This window comes from Gadus chalcogrammus, chromosome 7 (genome assembly GCF_026213295.1).
Source record: "Gadus chalcogrammus isolate NIFS_2021 chromosome 7, NIFS_Gcha_1.0, whole genome shotgun sequence".
NCBI lineage: Eukaryota > Metazoa > Chordata > Actinopteri > Gadiformes > Gadidae > Gadus > Gadus chalcogrammus.
The window spans coordinates 16,376,425-16,397,942 of record NC_079418.1 but is presented as its reverse complement, the minus strand read 5'-3'; the positions used below and the strand labels follow the sequence as shown (position 1 = coordinate 16,397,942).

At 47.2% G+C, this 21,518-nt stretch overlaps 2 protein-coding genes across 2 annotated transcripts; both read left to right on the top strand.

The window, feature by feature from the left end:
* Positions 1–688: 688 nt before the first annotated feature.
* crebrf (creb3 regulatory factor) lies at positions 689–9,932 on the top strand. The gene is made up of 9 exons (XM_056595153.1): positions 689–807; positions 1,275–1,400; positions 2,886–3,046; positions 3,191–4,422; positions 4,576–4,773; positions 5,052–5,241; positions 5,959–6,032; positions 6,478–6,597; positions 7,315–9,932. The coding sequence occupies exons 1-9, from the start codon at positions 799–801 to the stop codon at positions 7,431–7,433; spliced, it is 2,229 nt and encodes a 742-aa protein (XP_056451128.1). The 5' UTR covers positions 689–798; the 3' UTR covers positions 7,434–9,932.
* Positions 9,933–16,166: 6,234 nt separating this feature from the next.
* bnip1b (BCL2 interacting protein 1b) lies at positions 16,167–21,350 on the top strand. Its single transcript, XM_056593783.1, has 6 exons — positions 16,167–16,340; positions 17,003–17,095; positions 17,631–17,722; positions 18,274–18,381; positions 20,004–20,122; positions 20,585–21,350. The coding sequence occupies exons 1-6, from the start codon at positions 16,257–16,259 to the stop codon at positions 20,779–20,781; spliced, it is 693 nt and encodes a 230-aa protein (XP_056449758.1). The 5' UTR covers positions 16,167–16,256; the 3' UTR covers positions 20,782–21,350.
* Positions 21,351–21,518: the final 168 nt, after the last annotated feature.

The following is a 21,518-nucleotide window of genomic DNA, read 5'->3' as shown; positions in this document are numbered from 1 at the left end:
TGTCGTCATTGGGCTGATGAAAGAGAAGGACTGAGGAGAGATGAGAAGGAGCTGACTTGGACTTCCTGTTATGCTGAAATGTCAGTCTACTGTACAGAGCAGACACAAGGCAATTTATCTAGAGAAACAAAATGAGTCACTTGTTGAAAGCGCGGCGGTATTGTTTGTTATGTATGTACACAAGCAACTCTTGCATTTTGCTCGTTGCAGGAGAGTAGACCTCAAACTCTAAGACAGACGTTATATCAAGAGGTGTTATAAACGTCACAGTGTTGTTTGAAAAGAAGTGTTTGAGCATGCAGAGGTTGAGTTGTTTTGAAGGTCCACATTAAACAGTAAACAATGGAGACCATCTTTATGTTGTCTTCCAAAGAATGGAGCAGCATCCATTGTTTTGCCCAGATACACGTGGTCCCTTGGCAGCAACCATGAATGATTGTAAAACTGCATTGAAAAACGCAGTATGCCGTTTTTGAATCTACAACCATGTTCCCAGGCTTCATATTATCTGGTTCACATCCTTGTTTCCATGTTGTCCACCCCAGACCGAAGCACAGCGAGACCCCCGTCCAGCAGAACAGCCCAGCGGACCCCCAGCAGCCACATCCCGTTCCCAGCCCCGCAGGCTGCAGAGACTGCAGATCTCTGTGGCTACCCCACCCCCCCCCCCCCCACCCCACCCCACCCCCAGCACCCAGGCCCCCTGTTGCCCACGTCCATCCTCACACCGTTGGGACTGGAGACGAGGCCCAGAGGTTGCCCCCTCCCCCCCGGGAACATATCCGGCTGAGTCTGGCGATGCCTCAGGTACTTTCTGGGTGGGGGGGACGAGGGGGACGAGGGGGGGGGGGGGGATGCTCTTGACCCCTGAGTTGTAGAATGGGAGTTTTGGTTAATTTCATGATATTCATATCGTCTATGATAAAACATGATAATTAATGTCTATGCCGTTGCCTCATTTGGTAAAGACTGAAAAAACTGAAGCTTTTAGGTATTTTTCACAAAGTTCAGATTTTCCGTTTGCTCTGGGGAATAATTGCGATGGGAAGTAGCTACTAAGTCCGTCAAAAGTGATGAATGCCTGTTAACAAGGTATATTCAATACATGGAACATTAATTGATTTTAAAGTTATGAGTTAATGTGTTATTAACAAATATATTCTAAATCCTTCTAGATATTACTAACGTGTCTTAGGAGTGCAGGTAGTCTTTAGTCTCTTTGTGAAGCATCTCTGTTGCATTTCTCAGCCAGTTTATTTCCATTGTGTTTGCAGCCTAGCATCAGTGGGATGGAGCCACCCTTTGGGGACGCATTCGAGAACTATTCATTTGCTGACCAAGCCCTGACCAGTACTGACCTGCTCAGCAGCAGCTCTGACCCCGACTTCATGTATGAACTGGTGAGTACACACGCACGTAGACACGTAGTGGGAGACCTTGGAGGACCAAACCAAGCGCTAGGCTAGCCTCTGTCAAGTGAAAACTCGTATACTTAAGAGTATCATCTGACCACGATTTCCATGCCCGATCTTCACGGGACATCTTAACCAAAAAGCCACATCTCGAATCACATCATTTATTTTATTTTGTGTTTTCTGATCAGATCTTTGTATTGCAACACATGTCAGCTTCCACCACAAACAACCATACCTGCAGTTACATGGGGCTGACCATTAGAGGTGCTGTTCCAGGCTGTTTAGATTCTCAGCTCGCCCTCTCCACAAACAGAGGCACACTAGATGGTTGGGATTGAAATGGTTCAAGGAGCAGATGTTGAGAGGAGAGTGGTTTGCTGGTTGTAACTTAAATATTCTATAATACACCAGGCATCATGCATTATGCATTTCAAATCATTACCAAATGCCAACACATTTTGCACATTTTGCATTTTGCAATCAATATCATCACCCCTTTCCTCTCCCCCTGGTATGGAGCCTGTTGCGTGTTGTGTCTCTTGGCGCCATATAGGGCTCTCCTGTAGGAGACGAACCACCTACACCATGTGGGTGTGTGGCTGGGAGTGTGTCTCACAGGGCAAGGTTCCCTATGATCTAATGTGTTGTTCCTGCTCTCGCCTGCAGGGTTCTATATTCACTAAAATCATCTAACTGAAATAACACCAGATGATTTCAACATATGCCCAGGCAGTGACCTGAGTTCACGCATACTAGGGCTGCTCGATTATGGGAAAAATCATAATCACAATTATTCTGGTCAATATTGAAATCACGATTATTTTTTTGTTTGTACACATGTTGTATTTATTCAGCATGTCTCTCCCAAAAAAAACTTGTTACAGAACTTTGTAATTTCGCCTTTAAAAAATACAAAAAATTGTCAAAAAGAAAATCTCCAATCTTAAATGATTTACAGATATGTATCCAGCTGTTCTGCCCTTTCTATGAATCATTAAAAAAAAAAAGTAAAAAAAAATAAACTTGATTATGTAATTTTTTTGATCGTTTGACGCTAAAATCGAAATCGCGATCAAAATTTGATTAATCGCCCAGCCCTAACGCATACTGTAAGTCTGATTGGCTCATGTTCTTCTGTGGTTTCATCCCTGTTTAGATAGTACCTAACAATATTAACACAGAACTTCAGGTTTTACAATAGCCATTTACTAATTTGGGGCACTATTCATGTTTGATTTTGGGGATATCATTTTAAGGCAAGAATTCCCGTGAAAAAGCTCTCATCTTCAGTAGTTTATTCATTGCTTTGTTTAATCCACGGTTTTTTGGATTCATGGAGTCTACATCCGTATCCGGATACAAAGGAATGTTGAAATCCTTTCTTTGTGTTGTGGGCGTAAACACACTGACAAACTGAGGTTGGCTCCAACGTGGCGCCGCCGTAAGCTAAACGCCGTCTTCTCTCCTCAGGACCGCGACATGGACCCGCGCCAGAGCCCCCGCGGGGACAGAGGGGCCGGGCTGGCCGAAGGCTGCACAGAGCACATGAGTGGCATGGGAGGGGAGTGCGAGGCGGTCTGCAGCGGATCGGCCTTCGAGCAATGGGACTCGTACTGGGAAGACCTGACCAGGTACACGCACACACACACACACACACACAAATCTCTTTGTTTTATTGCAAAAATGAACAGTTCCAAATTGCCCTAAAGGTTTTTTAGGCCAATCTGGATCAGTTTTTTTGCTGCGGGGAACCTCATGCTGTCTCTGTCCGGTAGATACACACGGCTGGCTAGCTGTGACATCTGGGGCACCAAAGAGGTGGACTTCCTGGGGCTGGACGACTTCTCCAGCCCCTACCAGGACGAGGAGGTGATCGGCCGCACGCCCACCCTCGCCCAGCTCAACAGTGAGGACTCCCAGCCGGTGGGCGAGGTGCTCTACCCCTCCGGCGAGCTGCTGCCGCCTGGCCCCCCGCCCCAGTGTCTGTTGCCCCCGCCCTCTGGTCACAAGAGGCCCCCGGGCTTCAGCTCGGGCCCGGGGCCCCCCGCCACGCGGCCCTCGCCGGCTCCTCCGTTGTCGCTGTCTCGCGCTTTCGGGGGCCCGCTGCCCGATTTCCCTGAGGGTTCCCAGAAGGCCACCTGGCCGGTGGCCTCCAGCACGGAGAGCATGGCCAAGACCCAGAGGCCCCTGACGCTCACCCAGGACCACGTCCACACCCAGCTCAAGACCAAGGCCAGCCATCAGGCCATGATGGTGGCCCCGCCGTCTCACGGTGCACTCTTCGTACGGAAGGCTAAAGTCCGCGTGAGCGCCGGCCACCAACCACAGACGGACGTCCTCCACCGGTACCCAGAGGTCAAGGGGTCGGACGTCCCCCTGCCCCTCTCCCAGCCTCCAGAGGAGATGGCCTCCACGTCAGGCAGCAGCCCGGCGGCGGGCGTGGCGGCGGCGTGCGCTCCTCTCCGCGGAGGCAGGGAGGGGCCGGGGAGGAGGGAGCCGACCGCCGCCGCGGTGGGGAGGTCTGCGGCCGCGGCCCCCCAGACAGAGGCCCCGGAGAGCCACGCCCAGGGGGGCCACGCCCAGGGGCCGGGGGCCGTGGGAGTCGGCCTTGTTGGCACCGACGTCCCCATGGACGAGGAGAGCAGCGAGAAGAGCAAGGAGGAGGAACACAACTACTCCCTGTTCCTGACCCAGGCCAGACTGGCTGGCAGGGCCCCCCCCACCCTGGAGGAGGAGGAGGAGGAGGAGGAAGAGGAAGAGGAAGAGGAGGAGGAGGAGGAGGAGGGGGAAGAGCAGGAGGAAGAGGAAGACGGGGAGGCGGCGGAGGAAGAAGAAGAAGAAGAGGAGGGAGAGGGGCTAGAGCTGGACGATGAAGACCACGATGAGGGGTTCGGCAGCGAGCATGAGCTTTCCGAGAATGACGAAGAGGAGGAGGACGAGGAGGAAGAGGACGACGACTACGAAGCCGACAAGGATGACGACATGAGCGACGCCTTCTCTGAACCAGGTAGCTGACATGAATCTCTTTGACTCCAGGTAGACGTTCTGCACCAAACAAATCTGAACCAAACACCAATTGTTCCCCCCCTGCGACATGTGGTGCTGTCGATTGTGACAGGCTAGTTTTAAACGAGTCCCCCCCGCCCCTCTGTTCCCCTAGGCTATGACATGGAGCTGGTGGAGGACATCAAAGGCCTGACGGCAGGCGTGTCCAGCCGCAAGCGAGGGAAACGCCGCTACTTCTGGGAGTACAGCGAGCAGCTCACCCCCTCCAAGCAGGAGCGCATGCTGAAGCCGTCCGAGTGGGACCGCCACACACTGCCCAGCAACCTGTACCAGAAGAACGGGCCCCTGCACGGTGAGTCCTCCTCACCGCCGGCACCACGCTCTGCTCTGGCGGCCTCCGACCCCTGGTTCATCTGTAGCAGTTGTTACATGAATAAAGCAGGCTTTCAATGGGCCATTTTATTCGGCGTCCATTTTCAATGAGTTTTTCCGTTTTATCGTACAGCCCAAACGTTATCTTTCCGATCGAATACACAGGGACATAGATCCATTGGGAAGCCGTGAGCAGCGCAGCGGCTCATTACTGAGGTGAGATGGAAGCTAAGGTCAAGCTTTTTCCCGCCCTCCTAGGAAAGTACAAGCTGAAGAAGTCTCGGCGTACCGACGTGGAAGACCTGACACCCAACCCCCGCAAGCTTCTGACCATCGGCACCGAGCTCCGCAAGCTGAACAAGGTGATCAGCGACCTGACCCCGGTGAGCGAGCTGCCGCTCACCGCCCGGCCCCGCTCCCGCAAGGAGAAGAACAAGCTGGCCTCCAGGTACGTGGCTCCACACGCCAAGCCCTAGCTGGTAGCCAGGTAGGGCTTTGGTCCAAGGCTGGCGTCACCGTTGTACGCTATGTTTTTTGATCTGTTCAGGTTATGGGTTTTTAATTTTGTTAGAAAATAGAGAAAAAAATCACCAAGAAATTGTACCTAATCCCCCATTTGCAATAGTAACATAACATTAGCCCTTTTTTTCAGTTTTTTCAGAATTTCGAAGGAACTTAATTGATTCACCCCTTTATGTAAAAATGTCAGATTTGATGCACATACTTGTATATTTGTATGTGTTTGTATGGATGGGAGGGTGCACTATACTGAATGTATTGTTATCTCCTTCTATCGCATTTTCCTGAAACACAGCTCCACTCTAACGAGTGCCCTGTGTGCTCTGTGTGTTCCTGTGTGTTCCTGTGTGTGTGTTCCTGCGTGTGTTAATGTATATATCTCATGTGTGTATATCATGCATGTCTGTGTGTGTGTGTGTGTGTGTGTGTGTGTGTGTGTGTGTGTGTGTGTGTGTGTGTGTGCGCGCGTTCCTTTGTGTGTTCATGTCTGTATCTCCTGTGTATCGCCTGTGTGTGTTCCTGTGTGTTTATCATGTGTGTGTGTTCATGTCTGCATCTCCTATGTGTATCTCCTGCATGTGTGCGTTCCTCTGTGTATCTTATATCTCATGTGTGTGTGTGTTTTTGTGTTCTTGTGTGTATCCAGAGCGTGCCGGCTGAAGAAGAAGGCCCAGTATGAAGCTAATAAGGTCAAGCTGTGGGGGCTGAGCACTGAGTACGGTACGTTACCATGGCAGCGCCAACACCGTATTACAGCAATTGACTGCATGCTCAGTATATACAGAGATCATCCCTAAATGAGTGACTGACCTTACCAGAAAGGTGGTAACCTGTGTATATGGATAGATATTCACTCATTTAGTTAAATAATGAAACGTGGGATAAAGGATGGGCAGACTACGATATTGATAACTTCTAGATTGCAGTGAGCTTGATGGATTCAGATTGGCAGTAAACGGGTAGGAAGTCAACCCCCAGTACCATACAGCACCTTCACCTTATGCCCGTGGTCCGAGAGACACAGAGGTTCTGATCTGACAGGGGACACCGGGCTGCTGGTCCTCACCGGCCTGGAGAAGGGCTCCTCATGGTCGAAGAGGCTCATTTGTTCTGTTCCCCTGGCCTGCAGTTTGTAATGTTACGTGTTTGGACATGTGACCCGTAGACCGGCTGCTGTTCGTGATCAACGCCATCAAGGAGGAGATTGTGACGCGCGTGAAGGACTGCTCCCCCCGGGCCACCAACATGGCCGACACCCTGGACCGGCTGGTCCAGGAGACACTTGGTGAGTCCCCGGGGACGACGTGGTGGTGGTGGTGGTGTGTAGTGCAGGTTGCTAGCTCTCAGCCGTCATTTGAGGGACACAATTCAAAAGGACCAGGGAGGAAGCAGAGAGGGAGGGAGGAAGCAGAGAGGGAGGGGGAAGCAGAGAGGGAGGGAGGAAGCAGAGAGGGAGGGAGGAAGCAGAGAGGGAGGGGGAAGCAGAGAGGGAGGGGGAAGCAGAGAGGGAGGGAGGGAGGGAGGAAGCAGGGAGGGGGAAGCAGAGAGGGAGGGAGGGAGGGAGGAAGCAGGGAGGGGGAAGCAGAGAGGGAGGGAGGGAGGAAGCAGAGAGGGAGGGATGAAAGAAGAGTGGGAGGGAGGAAGCAGAGAGGGAGGGAGGGAGGGAGGAGGGGGGAGCAGAGAGCGAGGGAGGGAGGGAGGAAGCAGAGAGGAAGGGGATGTTCTTTGGGTTGTTTGGATTAAAAATCTTGCTCTCTCTCCTGCTCTCTCTATCCCTAATGCTTTGGGATCTTACCTAGAGATCTTTTTAATTGATTCAAATATAAAACAGAGGAATTTAAAGTAATTTAAATGTATTAGCACTAAATGAATAAATGAGATGAATAGCGTGATGAGTTAGTTTTACAGATAGCAGAGAAGGCCCCAGTGGATGACGGTGTGTTTCTGTTTCTGTGGTCTCTTTGGGGTAAAGCCTATAATGCGCTTCTCCTGGTCCTTGCAGTGTCCTCCCCCGTGGCCGGGCAGACCTCAGACTTTGTGAACCAGATCTTGGAGAACACGGGACAGGGGGACCCCACGGGGGGCCTGGTGGGCCTGCGGGTTCCCACCTCCAAGTGCTAGACGTCGGGGGTCCGGTCCACGGATAGGAGTGGCCAGTTACCACCGTACTATGTCACTGTAACTATGTCCTCCTGCATGCCCCTCCCCACTAGAACACACAAACACACATACACACGCACACACACACACACACCACACACAAGCGCGTCCCTTCCCTTGTGTGTGTGGATGTGCCGTGCACGCCTACCCTCTGTCCTCGCTGTCCGCAGCTGGGTCCCAGGGACCATGTCCTCATCTCACCACCGATCGACGAGCCTGCGGGGATGATGTGTGGAGCCAAGGACATTGCTGATCTGTGGTGGCCGGTGTTTAGCGTAACGCTGTGTCTGGGTCTGTGAGGGCTCAGCTCTTTGGGTCATGGCTGGGTCTAGGAAGGTGGCCGCTGAGGTCACCATAACCACGTTTCACCTTGGAGACGGCCGTGTGTTTAACCGCGTCAACACCCGACGGGCCCCGGTCTGTACAACCAGTGCAGCAAAGCTAGAGCATGTGTAATGTAGATGACCTGCTTCGATGTATGATTATGAAGTTACCAACGGAGCCCTGCTATTCTACGTTTAGAGAGCCCATCAAGAATCCGACACATACCATTTAAGAGCCGTCCTCTCAATAGAAAGAAATGGGAGCGACGGTGCAAAGGAGCCCGCTCTGATGGCTGAGAGCTCTGGTTTGAATCGCCATTGAGGAGCAGACAGCCAGGGGGCGCTAGAGGTGAACGGTTATCTCTTCTGGAACCCTCCACTTCCCCTTTTGTTGTAAGAAGTGACTAGACTCAGTGTCTGGTTCATACTGGTGTTTGATCCCAGTTCTATTCATTGTGCCTTGTGTGTTGGGTGTGTGTGTGTGTGTGTGTGTGTGTGTATGCGTATGTGTGCGTGTGCGTTTGCATGAGAAGGAGAGGTAGGGAGGATAAAAAAAAAAGTATGAAAAAAAGAAAACGAGAGACATGATTGGTCCAAGCTCCCGAAGGATCAGCCAATCAGAACCACTTGATGTTGAGTGGGCGGGTCTACGAGCAACATAGGTCACCCGAGGACACAGTGTTGGGGTTGTGTAGTTCAGCTGTAAAAATATGTTCTGAATGTACATGGAAAAGGAACCTACCAACGTGTGATGCCACAGAGTCTGTGTATATAGGAGGGCTCTGCAAAAGGTGACTTTGGTTTTTGGTACTCTTGTCTTTGGGAACGGGAGAGATTAGACGATATTTTAGTTACAAAAGAAAAAAAAGATTTGCACACTATATATTTTGATTGTTTTTGTACCAAAGACACATGCAACGAAATGGCGACTAGCCAGTAAAAGTAAGGATTTGCACAGCTTACCTGACGCCGTATTGAATGTAACACGTGTGGGGGGGGCAGGGAACTTCGTAGAACTGTGAAATTAGCTTGGGTCCAATTCTGTACAGAAAAGGAGCATAAATCTACTCTTTAACTTTCTTTTATTGTTTTCTTATTTACTAATGAACTTCCTACCATCCTAGTGGGCTTCACAAGTAGACCTGTTGCTAAGTAACGCTTCATTCCTGAGTCCTCCTGCTACTAGCTTGTTTGTGGTGGGTTTGAGTAGGACAAGCGCTAGTGGATAAGCTATATTGGATTTCCGTCTTGTTTTTGCTTTGTTTTGTCAAAGTTTCACTGACAATAACCAAAATGTTATGTATTTGTGTTAACTATATTTCTGTATGGAGATTTTGTTTATGAGCAGAATATTAACTGAATTGTGTTGAAATGTGTTTTTGAAACACTGTATATAGTCACGCCCTATATCTTTGGTGATTTGCCACTTTCTTTTCCATGACAATTGATTCATTATGAAGCATGACACATTTCTAAACTATCTTTGCATTGGAGACGATAAACTGAATAGAAAGAGTACAAAAAAACAAGCAAAAAAAGGTCCTTGCTATATTTTTGTATTTTAGCTGCCCATTGGCTCTTTGCTGTTGGTTCGGAAGTGTTTCATAGGATACGCCTCAGCGGGGGGGCTCTCATGGGGCGGGGGGGGGGAGTTCTAACCTTTGACCCCCTCTGGTTTCACTAGAATAGAGACGTGGAGGTTTGGAGGAGGGTTCTCAGGACCTTCCTGGACATGTACTGCCTGAGGTCAGACTGAAGACAAAATCTCAACGGTGCCCATGCTGGTCTTTGACAACCGGCCCAGGACGGACGGACAGACACAGACAGACAGACTAACAGCCAGACACAGACAGACCTCTGGAGCATTGTGCCATAAAGCCTGATTCAGCCCCACAGGGGGACGCTGGTGTTCACTAGCACCTCCCACTGAGGGGGAGTGGAGCGCCCTTTCAGTTCAGGTCATGGGAGAAGGTGACGTCCTGCTGGTCTGAAGTTGGTCCAACCTCAGCTCGAACTGAAACCAGCCCCAGCTGATTGACCCTTCATCCTGACCCTAGGATGAGGAGCCCTGAATACTGGCACCTCCTACCACCAAGGCTCCTCCCTCAGGGGCCACCCGGGCCGTCTTACTCCTGTTTGGGGGGGGGGGGGGGGGGGGGGGGGCCTTGGCTGGACCCAGGCGCCCGTTGTGGTCGGGGGGGGGGGGGAGCTCTTATGTTACGTCCTTTGATGCTTTCGGTGACCTTGAAGCGTCCCTGTGCTGATGGTTGGAGAACAGCTGTGTTCCACGTGATCTGGTTTTACTCCTGCAGTTTGATTCTGTCCAAGAAGGGAGTAATGGTGCTTTTTCTTAAACTACAACCATAACTTGTTCATCATTCTATTTGCCAGGAGTCCAGTTGTAGCTCTCTCTCTCTTTGTCTCGCTCTCGCTTTCTCTCTTCTCCCCCCCCCCCCCGATAGATTATTCCATAGTTGTCATTCATTTTTGTAAATAGCCTATAAGTTAAGATGTATCTTCTCAATGTTCGATATAGATATATGTAAAGAATATGATATCTTATATGTTTAAAGACAAAAAGCACTTTGTTCCAAAAAAGAAAAAAACAGAAAAGCATTTTTTTTTCCTTCCATTTGCTGCTACGAGGCCTGGGATGAATGCTGCGCTGTACTTGATTATTACTTGCTAGAATAAGAAACGGTCCAGCCCGGGGTAAGGTCTACTTCCTGCCCTGGTGTGGGCTATTTCCTGTCCAGGTGGATCTGTGGCCTGACTAGTCGATGGGTCTGTTTGAAGCCATGTGATTACATGAGGTATTGTATGATAGCACATTGTTGTGTGGCTTTAGGATCCTCTGTCTTGACCCTTTCTCCCTCTTCTTCTGCGGTCGTGTGGTGCCTGGTTGAGGACAGCCTGGAAGGCACGTTGGCGTTGTGAGCTGTAGAGTTCGGTGTGACTTCCAGGGCCCTTACAATGTTTGAGAGGTCAGCCTCCCGTGGTATCATGACTCATTTGCCTTCAGTAGAGGTTTCCTATGGAAAAGACACTGCTTTGGCTTCCTATTCAGGGTGATGTACAGTGTAGACATTTCTCCAGAGAGCTATATTGTTATCATTTATAAACTGATTTCTACTTGTGACTTAACGAGGCGGAGAGTAGCCCAGGGCCGGTGGGGATAACCCATGAAAAGAGCTTCTTCCCGGCGGCCCTGGGGGAGAAAATTAAAGTTCCTATATCACTGTACTGTATGGAAAGCCAATTACAAATGGAGACTCAATCCGGACACTTATTGCCTTCTTAAATATCCTTTTCACACACGCAGAACAAAATACAATAGCGGCGTTGTCAGCGACACAGGGGCCCTGCCCCAGGCTGGTGTCGTCCCGCTGCAAACTGTCAACTCCAACCGATCAGTGAGGGCCTCATTGGCTTCAACAAACACAACCCAGGTAGCAGGAGCAGGAGGAATACATTGGGACTAATGGATTCAAATACTTCACCTCCTCGGGGGGCTTTCTTTTTACTTAACAGGCACTTTAAACATTTGAGGCATATTCTCAGCTAAAGTTTTATTTTGTACCTCCGTCTGGTGAGAGGCCGCCATAGGCCCTTGTTATTGTTGTTGTTGTTGTTGTCGTTGTTGTTGTGTGATAGTTTGAGCCAGCCGATAGGGGGGGGGGAGGGGGGACCTGAGAGGGGGTTTGTTCAGGGTCTCCGGGCTGGTTCTAGAGGGGGTGCTCACAGGTTTCTACATTTGACGTGATGGTGCAAGCTGTGCAACTTTACCACAAACCACAAGACTCTGTGGCATTTGAACAGTCGAGGGTAGGAGTGATATTCTGCGCCAGTAAAATTGTTCCCTGTGTTCCTTATTTTTTTCTCAAACTATGATACCTAAAGAGTCTTTAATTAAGCTAATTCATTGTGTAAAGTTTGTGCTACTCTTGTCCAATAAAAGCTCAAGTGATTACATCCATATAGCTCTTCTTCAGCAGATCAGGGGTACATTGTTCTTCTGCTCCAAATGGTGTAATATGACATGAAATCAAAAGAAAATATATTTGTGTATTCAAGTTAAAGTCGCCATTGTTTCCTCTGTACAAGAAATATTGCATACGTGTGTGTGTGTTCAGGATTCTCAATGTAGATCAATAAGGTGCAATGCTCTTTACACAAACAGAAAGAGGGCCAACTGACTCAAGTGGAGTCAACTGATTTTCACTGCTGTGGAATGAGCTTTTTTCTAGACAACATACAATCTGTTCCTTTTGAAGGTTTGGACTCTGATTTGAGGTTCAATTCAACTTGTGTTTGCCTTGATGACGCTGATTACGTGTGAATACATTCTATTCTATTTGAAATTGCAATCCATTCATACTAAACAGCCGTAATGATTGGCAGTAAATGTTTCTAGGCAACGGGACAACCCAGTTGGACCAATCAAACGACAGCTTCTTGCTTTATCCAAGATGGAATTGTGTTTGTGTTTATTATTAACAGTTATTTTTCTGTGTGGTTTTGTTTTGCGACTCGAGATTGAGATTGGATTTCAGTGTCCCTAATCAAATTATCTCACTTATAAGTCAGTATATCAACAATCCACAACACCTTGAAGCAAGGACTTAATTCAAAGCATTATTGATTAATAACCAGAATTATAAGCAGGATAGGAGGTGTTGGCATTATGGATATGAATAAAAACAATCCTATTTATTACAAATTACTTACAAAAAAATAATAACTCTGCTGGTTATATCAAATCTCGGAGTGTGTATTTAAAATAGTTTAGATTATTTATTTTTTCGATTTGTCTTGTTCTTGCTGGTGTAGTCTGCCCTTGTTGCCTGTAGAGGTCCTCAGTGTAGAGGACAGTTCTGTGCACCTTGTTCCTTATGTGTTAAATACATTGTTGTTTCTATAAGGAGAATGCCTTTGGAAAGATAACTGTGCATGCATTGTCTGTGTTAAGGCCCATGTTACAGGAAATGTGTTGCTTTCCAGACCATATGTGGACACTAGTAACACAGCTTTCATGCCCAACACAGAAACTGCAAGTTTTCTCTCTTCTTCTCTTTCCAAGAAGTCTGTACATGCATCTGATACTGAGGACAAGGTTACCAAGTAGTTTGAATAGGGTTTCTCTGCATAATGCAGCTACCATATACATATATCACGTTTAATTTCCAGATCATAGCAGGTCAACAGACACACCTTCCATTATTTGTATTAATTGTTTTATTATTTACATAATCTCAAAAAGAAAAAATAATCAAGGTAATTTAATTTAGAATATGATACCTGCTGAACCAGGTGCCTTACTCAAACAAATGAGAACACAAAGTTAATCTGAACGGTCGTCTGGAAGGGCGCCACCTTCAGAGACTCGACCAACCGAACACCAAATCCCTCCTCTGGGACATCCCCTGCTCAGATACACATTTCTGATTGTTTCTGCTTTACTGATTGGACTCAATTGATATGACTGGCCTTGAGCCACATATAAACTATTGCATACCATGGCCCTATGGTTTGAGTTAAGTGTAGGGCTACTCTAAAACGAAGAAATTATACACATTCTTCTGATTAGACTATTATTGGTTTAGCGATGTGTACTTTTTGTTGTAATTATAATAACAATCTTTGAGGTTTTCAGTATTAATTAAGCACATAATGGTAAAATAAAACTGTCTCAAGTCAATATTGAATCTGGAATCCTGGTTCTAATAAACCTTCTCTGCCCACTAGGCCCCACTGAGTATGTATTGGATGCAGCCTGTTGCTGGTGCGTTTCATGGAGAGAGGAGCGCCTATACTGATGGAAGTGACTTTACTGACCAAGGCTTTTCTCGCCTCTTTCTATGGCTTCCAATACAATGTGCAGTGCTGCGGCCAATTGTGTACATTCTAAAGAAAGAATATGAAAGGAAAAACGAAATTACCTTTAAAAAAAAAAAAAAAAAGGTTTTAAATGACCTTAAGTTAGGAAGCTGTTGTAAAAGTGCCAGATCCTCCTTCAGAGTTCGCTGTTGGTACGGAGCCGTGGGCTGAAGCGAGGCTAACTGTGGTGCTAATGTAACGGTTGGGTGCTAACATGCTAATACAGCTGCAGTAGCTATGGCTATATTATTAGAGGACTCGGGCGTCTCCCCTCCAGCCCCCTGCTGGCTGCTCACACGACCCGTGTCTTTAGTGCTGCTTGGCTCATGATTGTAGACAGGCCTTCCTGGACAAGAGACACACCAGGATGGGGACTGGTGTGCGTCAAATGTTCCTGTTGAAGATTTTCTTTAACAAACGCACATCTTCTTATTCAATTGAATTCTGTTGGCAGGCTGAAAAACAGTGATTTATATTTGTGGTCAGAGATGCAGTCAGGAGTCTGGATCGTTGTATCCCCATAAGGACGCTGTCCCAAAATATTAATATTGTTTATATTTATGTTGATGTTGCACTTCTTTTTTTATATTTCCAAGACGTATTGTGTATACCTTATTAATGTCGTGTTTTGTGTATTGCTAGGTGAGATCTCTCAGAAGGCCAGAGTTGATGGCTGTTATACAAACAAACAGTTTGTAACGTGTGAACCAGTGGCTTCATGTCAGACAGTGACCAGAGAAAACAAAATTGCAAAATTGGCAAACCTTGTGAAACTTTGGCATTTAGTCTATTGGCCTCTGGAGCCACATAGTGGCGCTGTTTTTCGCTTCAGCCTGCCTGAGCACATCGGGGAACATTGCAACAAGTTAGTGCCGTGGCCAGAAAAGTGGTTTTGTATTGGGTTAAGGCTGCCTCCATGGGGACATGGACTTGCAGTGGGCCTGCTTAGGGAGCTCCAGCAGTCAGCCAGTGTTCACTTAAGGCTGGTGGGCAGAGACCCCTTACCCCCCACTCCCACCACGCAAGGCATCATGGAGTTTTTAATATCCTCTTCTGCAGACAGATGCAATATGCATCCATAAATGACCTTCCCGGAGCAAAAGGCCTCTTCTATATCCACACACGTCCAACTCATTCACCACACTCTGCAAGTATTTACATTTACTTGCAGACTTTTCCAAAATGCATGGAACAGGAGACTGGAAACAGGCAAACAAATAACTATCCCTCTGGTAAGGTTTTGTTTCTTTTGGAAAAACATTGAACATGAAGAAGAAAGGAAATGTATTGAAACAGGAGGTGACCATGTGAGCCGTGCTGTTGAAGCTTCTGTGTGGTAGCCTTGTGGAGGGGACCAGAGGCATGGACCCGTCCACAGCCCTAGGTCTTTCCTCTGTCTGTGTAGGACGACTGTACTTCATTGCTAAGTGCTCTGTAATAGATCTCTTGGTGACAATAGTATCATTATTATTATTATACTTTCACAAGGAAATAAAACCTGCAGGACCTCCTGCTGAAACGTAAACTAACGCAATCCTCTCTTTAGCGACAACGTCTATATTTGTAGTTCACAATATATGCCTGTTCAGATAACTATATTGACAGTTGCTATATTTATGTTGTGTGATAAATGTTGTGCTGGGTTTGTACTTTTGTTCTAACTATAAACTTAGTTTTGGTTCTGTTTGTTCTTCCTTTGTAAGGCACTGCGTGTTAGGAAGCGCATGGGGAGTTTGGAGAGGGTGTGGTTAGGTCATTGTATTGGCTGTGACCAGAGCCTCCAGCTCTGGTGTCTGGCTGACATTAAGGGCCCAGGACATGTCGTGTTAATGTGCCTCTTTTATTTCTTTCACTCTCCATTTTTTTTCTTTTCATTAATCTTGGATTGATTTATGTCTTTTCTATGTCGTACCAGCCAGGAGTTGGTACCACTGCTTGTAACACCCTAGTCCCAAAATGTTCATTGTTTTTAATATCAAAGTAATAAATATATTACAAACCACAATCATTGCTGTTCTTGAGTCTTCTTATATCTGAGAATTAAGATGTGGGAATGTAAAGCAACTGAGTACCGTTCTACTTCCAGGTCTATACCACATGAAATTTGGGATTTAAGTAAATGGAATCCCATGTTTTATGGATCATTATATTTATTTTATCCATTAGCTACCATTGTACATTTTTTATGCAAGTTCAACATTTCTAGTTCAAATCAGTAAGTCATAGTTTAAGTCAAAGGACTGAACATTAATTATGGTGGTTACTGATGTCCCCCCCCTTCACGGTCAGATTCTTTGAGCGTCTAGAAAAGCGCTATAGGCCTATATAAATCCAATATCATTAAACTTCGCTGAAATCAAAGTAGCCTAAAGTCTAAGCATAATTTTGAGCCTATAAATACGTATTTTTATACAGAGAGTACATTGAAAGGAAATTAACAAAGAAGGAGGACAACTTGTTCCAAAAAGTATGGCCTACTTGTCCCGCTGATTCAGGTCCATGCGCTGGTTTCCTTGTTAGTGCGTCAGACAATAAACGCGTTTGGTGCGGATTGTCTCCACTGGGCTGCCGTAGAACAACAGAAATGGCGTCTTCCTCAGACGTACACGTCCGTATTTGTGGGCAAGAAATAATCAAATATGATCTTGAGATAAAGGCCATCATTCAGGTGAGGGTTTTCCTACCATATAGCGTGGGTTTGTTTGCCTTCTAAAACAGCATTTCCAATTTATTATTGTTCTACCTTAAATATCTTGACATAAAGGTAATAAAGCATATATATTAGAGATATATGTAATATAGCATTTTTATTAGAAATATCTAGATATATAAATAATACAGCATATTAGACATATGTAGACATACCAGGTCATATAACATATATTAGACATAGAGAGAGAGAGAGAGAGAGAGAGAGAGAGAGAGAGAGAGAGAGAGAGGGTACAAGCTCCTTCATGAATAGCTTTGATATTTGGCATTACGACCTCTTTGTCGTTACGCCATGAGTTCACTATTCATGAAAGTAAGACATATCTGATTGTATTTAATGTCTATAAACAGTCCATCTTTGACTTTTATGATCTACTTTCGTTAGTCTCTTGTCGCAACATGTGCCAAATCGACGACATCTCCACGACTGTAGAATGACTGATATGGTGAATTTCTTCCTGTTGCCTTGACATGCAGCGAGAGGGGATTCCTAAACCCTTCGCCAGCAATGAGCAATAACTCTCGATATTCCGAGTTGCTATCAATAAAACTTTGGGGCAATTCTTATTTTGTCATGCTGGATTGATTGACAATATAACTATGTGTTTGTGTTACCTGTAGGACATCAGAGAGTGTCCTGGACCTCAGGCTTCTCTCCTTGAGTTCAACGCAAGAGTTAAAGAGAAGTTCAACCAGCTTCGGCACAGGATACAGGTGCGATCTGAAGAAGGTTTCACTGCTATGTTACCTCATGAAGGAGCTGCTGGTCACTCTAGATGTTGTGTTGAATAGACTGGCAGGAAGTGGCCCTCAGCGTGGGGTGAAGAAATACAAGATGAACGCTGCTAAATTCCCTAAATTAAATAGTTTACGTCGCCGTTATGAAAGAATTCAAGAATCTTGGTGTCTGTCATCATTGAAAGTAAATCAAACCTTGATACGCAATACATAAACAATCCATTTAAGGATGTAAAGAACCAAAATGAGTACATAATATTTGGTTTTATTTCAATAAATCGTTTTGAGCCCCTTTGTGACGGCCAACCTCAGTCATTATCCCATGGCCGCTCCGAGCCTGTCGACGGGGAGTAGTCCCCTGTCCCTCACCCCCAGTCAGGACGCCTGAATCGCGTCATCTTTTTTTTCGCGTCAGAGCTGCTATGCTAGCCACGGCCTCGGGTTTGATCGATGAATGAGCTGCTGTATTATTTCAGCCAATAGGGAACGTGCATTGTTTTTCTGTGAGCAGGATTTGGAGCAAATGTCCAGGGAACAGGATAAGGAAACGGATAGACTGGCAATTCAGCTGGAAACTGAGAGCCAGCGCAAGCAGTTGCTAAGGTAGGCAAAGACTCCCATGGAGACGCGGTCATATGTTGCTCATCTTATTTTATGCGACCTATTTCTAGTGTTTACTCATGCATTACACCCAGCAATTTAAATGTTGAGTACTGACTCATATAAAAGGACAGGTGCTGTGAAAGGACCTTCACATAACAAATAACCATTTCTCAGCCATGTAGAATTGTATCCATTGGTACGTTTTTGATCAAATAAAATGTATGGGGTGCGTTTGCTTTAAACGTATAGTGACACCCCAGAGACAGCTGGCCTGTTTGTTTTCCTCTGGAGGCCAGACAGCTTCCTGCTCACCCACTAGCTATCACCGCTACACCATGGCCTCATTTGTCCTTTTCTATCCATTGAACTTAACTTAAACTTGTTATGCTACCATTATGTTTCTGGGAGGGGGGATCCTCACTGCGTTAGGGGGTGTCCTAGGAGGTGGCCTCTGAAGCCCTTAGGGACTGTAAGTGTGTTTGGAGAGCCTGAGTAGGTCAAAACAAGCTTCCATACCGAGTGTTGCATAGCAACAACTATTTGTTGTCCAGTAACCAGACGGCGTGGCGCAAGGCCAACCTGGCCTGCAAGCTGGCCATAGACAGCCTGGAGAAGGAGGAGCTGCTGGACCAGGGAGCCAGCGGCACCACCAGACAGCGGTAAGAGGACTCAAACACTCGTATAGACCAGGGAGCCAGCGGCACCACCAGACAGCGGTAAGAGGACTCAAACACTCGTATAGACCAGGGAGCCAGCGGCACCACCAGACAGAGGTAAGAGGACTCAAACACTCCTATAGACCAGGGGGCCAGCGGCACCACCAGACAGAGGTAAGAGGACTCAAACACTCCTATAGACCAGGGAGCCAGCGGCACCACCAGACAGAGGTAAGAGGACTCAAACACTCCTATAGACCAGGGGGCCAGCGGCACCACCAGACAGCGGTAAGAGGACTCAAACACTCGTATAGACCAGGGAGCCAGCGGCACCACCAGACAGAGGTAAGAGGACTCAAACACTCCTATAGACCAGGGGGCCAGCGGCACCACCAGACAGAGGTAAGAGGACTCCAACACTCCTATAGACCAGGGGGCCAGCGGCACCACCAGACAGAGGTAAGAGGACTCAAACACTCCTATAGACCAGGGGGCCAGCGGCACCAACAGACACAGGGGAGAAGACTCAGTGGTGTAGTCTACGTGATACGCAGGTATACGCCGTATACCCACTAGGAACGCTCCAGGATTTCCGTATACCCACTTAAAAATGTGCACGGATAGGTATCAATCGTTTTGTGACAGAACTTTTACTTCAGTGTTCATTTTTCGCAAATACCGGTTGGGTATAACTGCAATGAAATACTTTTAGCAGGGGAAGTTATCTCCTACATTCACCGTACATAAACTTCCCCCTGCGCGCCCACGCTCTGCCCGCTTGCACACCGCCGCGCGGCAACCGCCCTGATAAGCGCCTCGCTGCCGGAGGGTTCAGCGCGGCGGTGTGAAGGGCCAAAAGCAACTGCTGCTGCTGCCGCCGCAGTTTAGACTAAACTGGTTAAGATAGAGGAGGAACTCGGCTGGTCAGGATGTGGCTGGCCTTTATTCTTTCCATCCCCATCCTTTCAAATCATTCTGCACAAAGGGTAGATTATATAAAGCCTTACTGATAACCCGAAGGGAGTATCTCCTCTAAGGGTAGATTATATAAAGCCTTACCGATAACCCAAAGGGAGTATCTCCTCTAAGGGTAGATTATATAAAGCCTTACCGATAACCCGAAGGGAGTATCTCCTCTAAGGGTAGATTATATAAAGCCTTACAGATAACCCAAAGGGAGATCCTCTAAGGGTAGATTATATAAAGCCTTACCGATAACCCAAAGGGAGTATCTCCTCTAAGGGTAGATTATATAAAGCCTTACAGATAACCCAAAGGGAGATCCTCTAAGGGTAGATTATATAAAGCCTTACCGATAACCCAAAGGGAGTATCTCCTCTAAGGGTAGATTATATAAAGCCTTACCGATAACCCAAAGGGAGTATCTCCTCTAAGGAGAGTAACAAGACAACGTTCACTGACCTGATGCTTACAGACTGTCCTGGAGGCAAATAAAGTGCTTTGCTACAGTGGATAAAGAGTGTGTTGGTGTGTGTGTGTGTGTGTGTGTGTGTGTGTGTGTGTGTGTGTGTGTGTGTGTGTGTGTGTGTGTGTGTGTGTGTGTGTGTGTGTGTGTGTGTGTGTGTGTGTGTGTGTGTGTGTGTGTGTGTGTGCGCATACACCAGGAAGGCGACCAAGGAGAGTCTGGTGCACACCAGCAGCGACATCACGGAGAGCCTGATGTCCATCAGCAGGATGATGGCGGAGCAGGTCCACCACAGTGAAGACACCGTGGGCTCTCTGGGTAAAGCCCTCCTGCTTCATTTTCAGCCTCGTGCAGCACGAAGGAAGCCCCGCACTGACGCTGCAGTGTAACCGCGCAAATGTTTTACGGAATCGTCACACATTTTTCCTTACTCTTGCTTTTACCCTTCGGTATTTGATATTATACCAACAGGTGTGAGTGGGCGTGTCCACCTAGATGTATGGTGGATGGATGAGCCACATTTGCTACAGTCCACTGGGGAGGCTGGTAGACTGATCGATCCAGCGTACATCTCGGTGGACACGCCCACTTGGAATGTCACTAAAACACAAGAAAAGGCCGATTTTTCCACCGACTTGTAATGGCTAATCCCACTCACACCTGGTGGTATACCATCACCCCTTTTAAAAAAAATATTTTGACATCCCTTTTCATCACTCTTTTGTCTCCACTCTTTTGCCCCTGCTCCCCTTCTTCCTGAACCCCTCCCTGGTCCTACAGTCACCTCCTCCAAGACGGTGCAGGAGACCAACGAGGAGTTCCGGAGCATGACCGGGACCATCCACCTGGGCCGCAAGCTGATCCTCAAGTACAACCGGCGCGAGCTCACGGACAAGCTCCTCATCTTCCTGGCGCTGGCGCTCTTCCTGGCCACCGTGCTCTACATCCTCAAGAAGAGGCTCTTCCCCTTCCTCTAGCTAGCTAGCGACGCTATCCCGGTTAGCCAACTGGGAATGCCAAGGGTAAGGGTTAGTTAACCCTTAGCTAGCTAACCCGGTGAGCGTTGGGTAGTTGGCTAGCTCACATTCACCAGGGTTGAAGAGCTAAGGGTTAGCTAAGGGTTAGCTAAGGGTTAGCTAGCTAATGCTGGCGGAGTTGGTATGAATATAAAAGCCATCATGTTTCTGTCTCCCCACTTGAGAGGGCTGTGATCCCGCAAGTAGGGATTTCTGAAAGATTTAGAGGTTGTGAGTGAGAACGTCCTGGGCTACGAGCCGAGGTCCCCAGGGCGGATCCTGTCAGGTCGAATCCTCTCCATAGGTCTGCTTCAGTCTATTCACAGGTCTGTTATCCCTCCGGTGGGTTGTGTGTGTGGTAGCTCTGAAAGCAGGTCGGGTCAACAACAACTCTGTTACTTAGTGCCTTCTTTCAAGACGCCGCTTCTGCAACCACTTGGGAATTGCACACTCGTCTTGTGTTTACACCTGAATAAAGTTGTCTACACTTTCAACCCGTTGACATCTTTTAATAATGTGTGTGTCTGTGTGTGTTTGTGCGTTTGTGTGTGTGGTGAATTCATTTGACTTAAGGATACAAGTTGTCATTTTAATCCACATTTGATTTGTGTATGCATTCATGAAAGCATGACTTTAAAAAAAAGATTACTGGAAAAGTGTTCAATGTCAAAATCGGAATGATTTTCAAATTACAATGG

Bases quoted from the DNA above. Each gene is read 5' to 3' on its own strand.
- crebrf (XM_056595153.1), top strand. The intron at 4,423-4,575 runs GTAGCTGACATG...CTGTTCCCCTAG, and splicing joins CGACGCCTTCTCTGAACCAG to GCTATGACATGGAGCTGGTG. The intron at 4,774-5,051 runs GTGAGTCCTCCT...CCGCCCTCCTAG, and splicing joins GAAGAACGGGCCCCTGCACG to GAAAGTACAAGCTGAAGAAG.
- bnip1b (XM_056593783.1), top strand. From the start codon at position 16,257: ATGGCGTCTTCCTCAGACGTACACGTCCGTATTTGTGGGCAAGAAATA. The intron at 17,723-18,273 runs GTAGGCAAAGAC...TTTGTTGTCCAG, and splicing joins CAGCGCAAGCAGTTGCTAAG to TAACCAGACGGCGTGGCGCA. The intron at 18,382-20,003 runs GTAAGAGGACTC...CGCATACACCAG, and splicing joins AGCGGCACCACCAGACAGCG to GAAGGCGACCAAGGAGAGTC.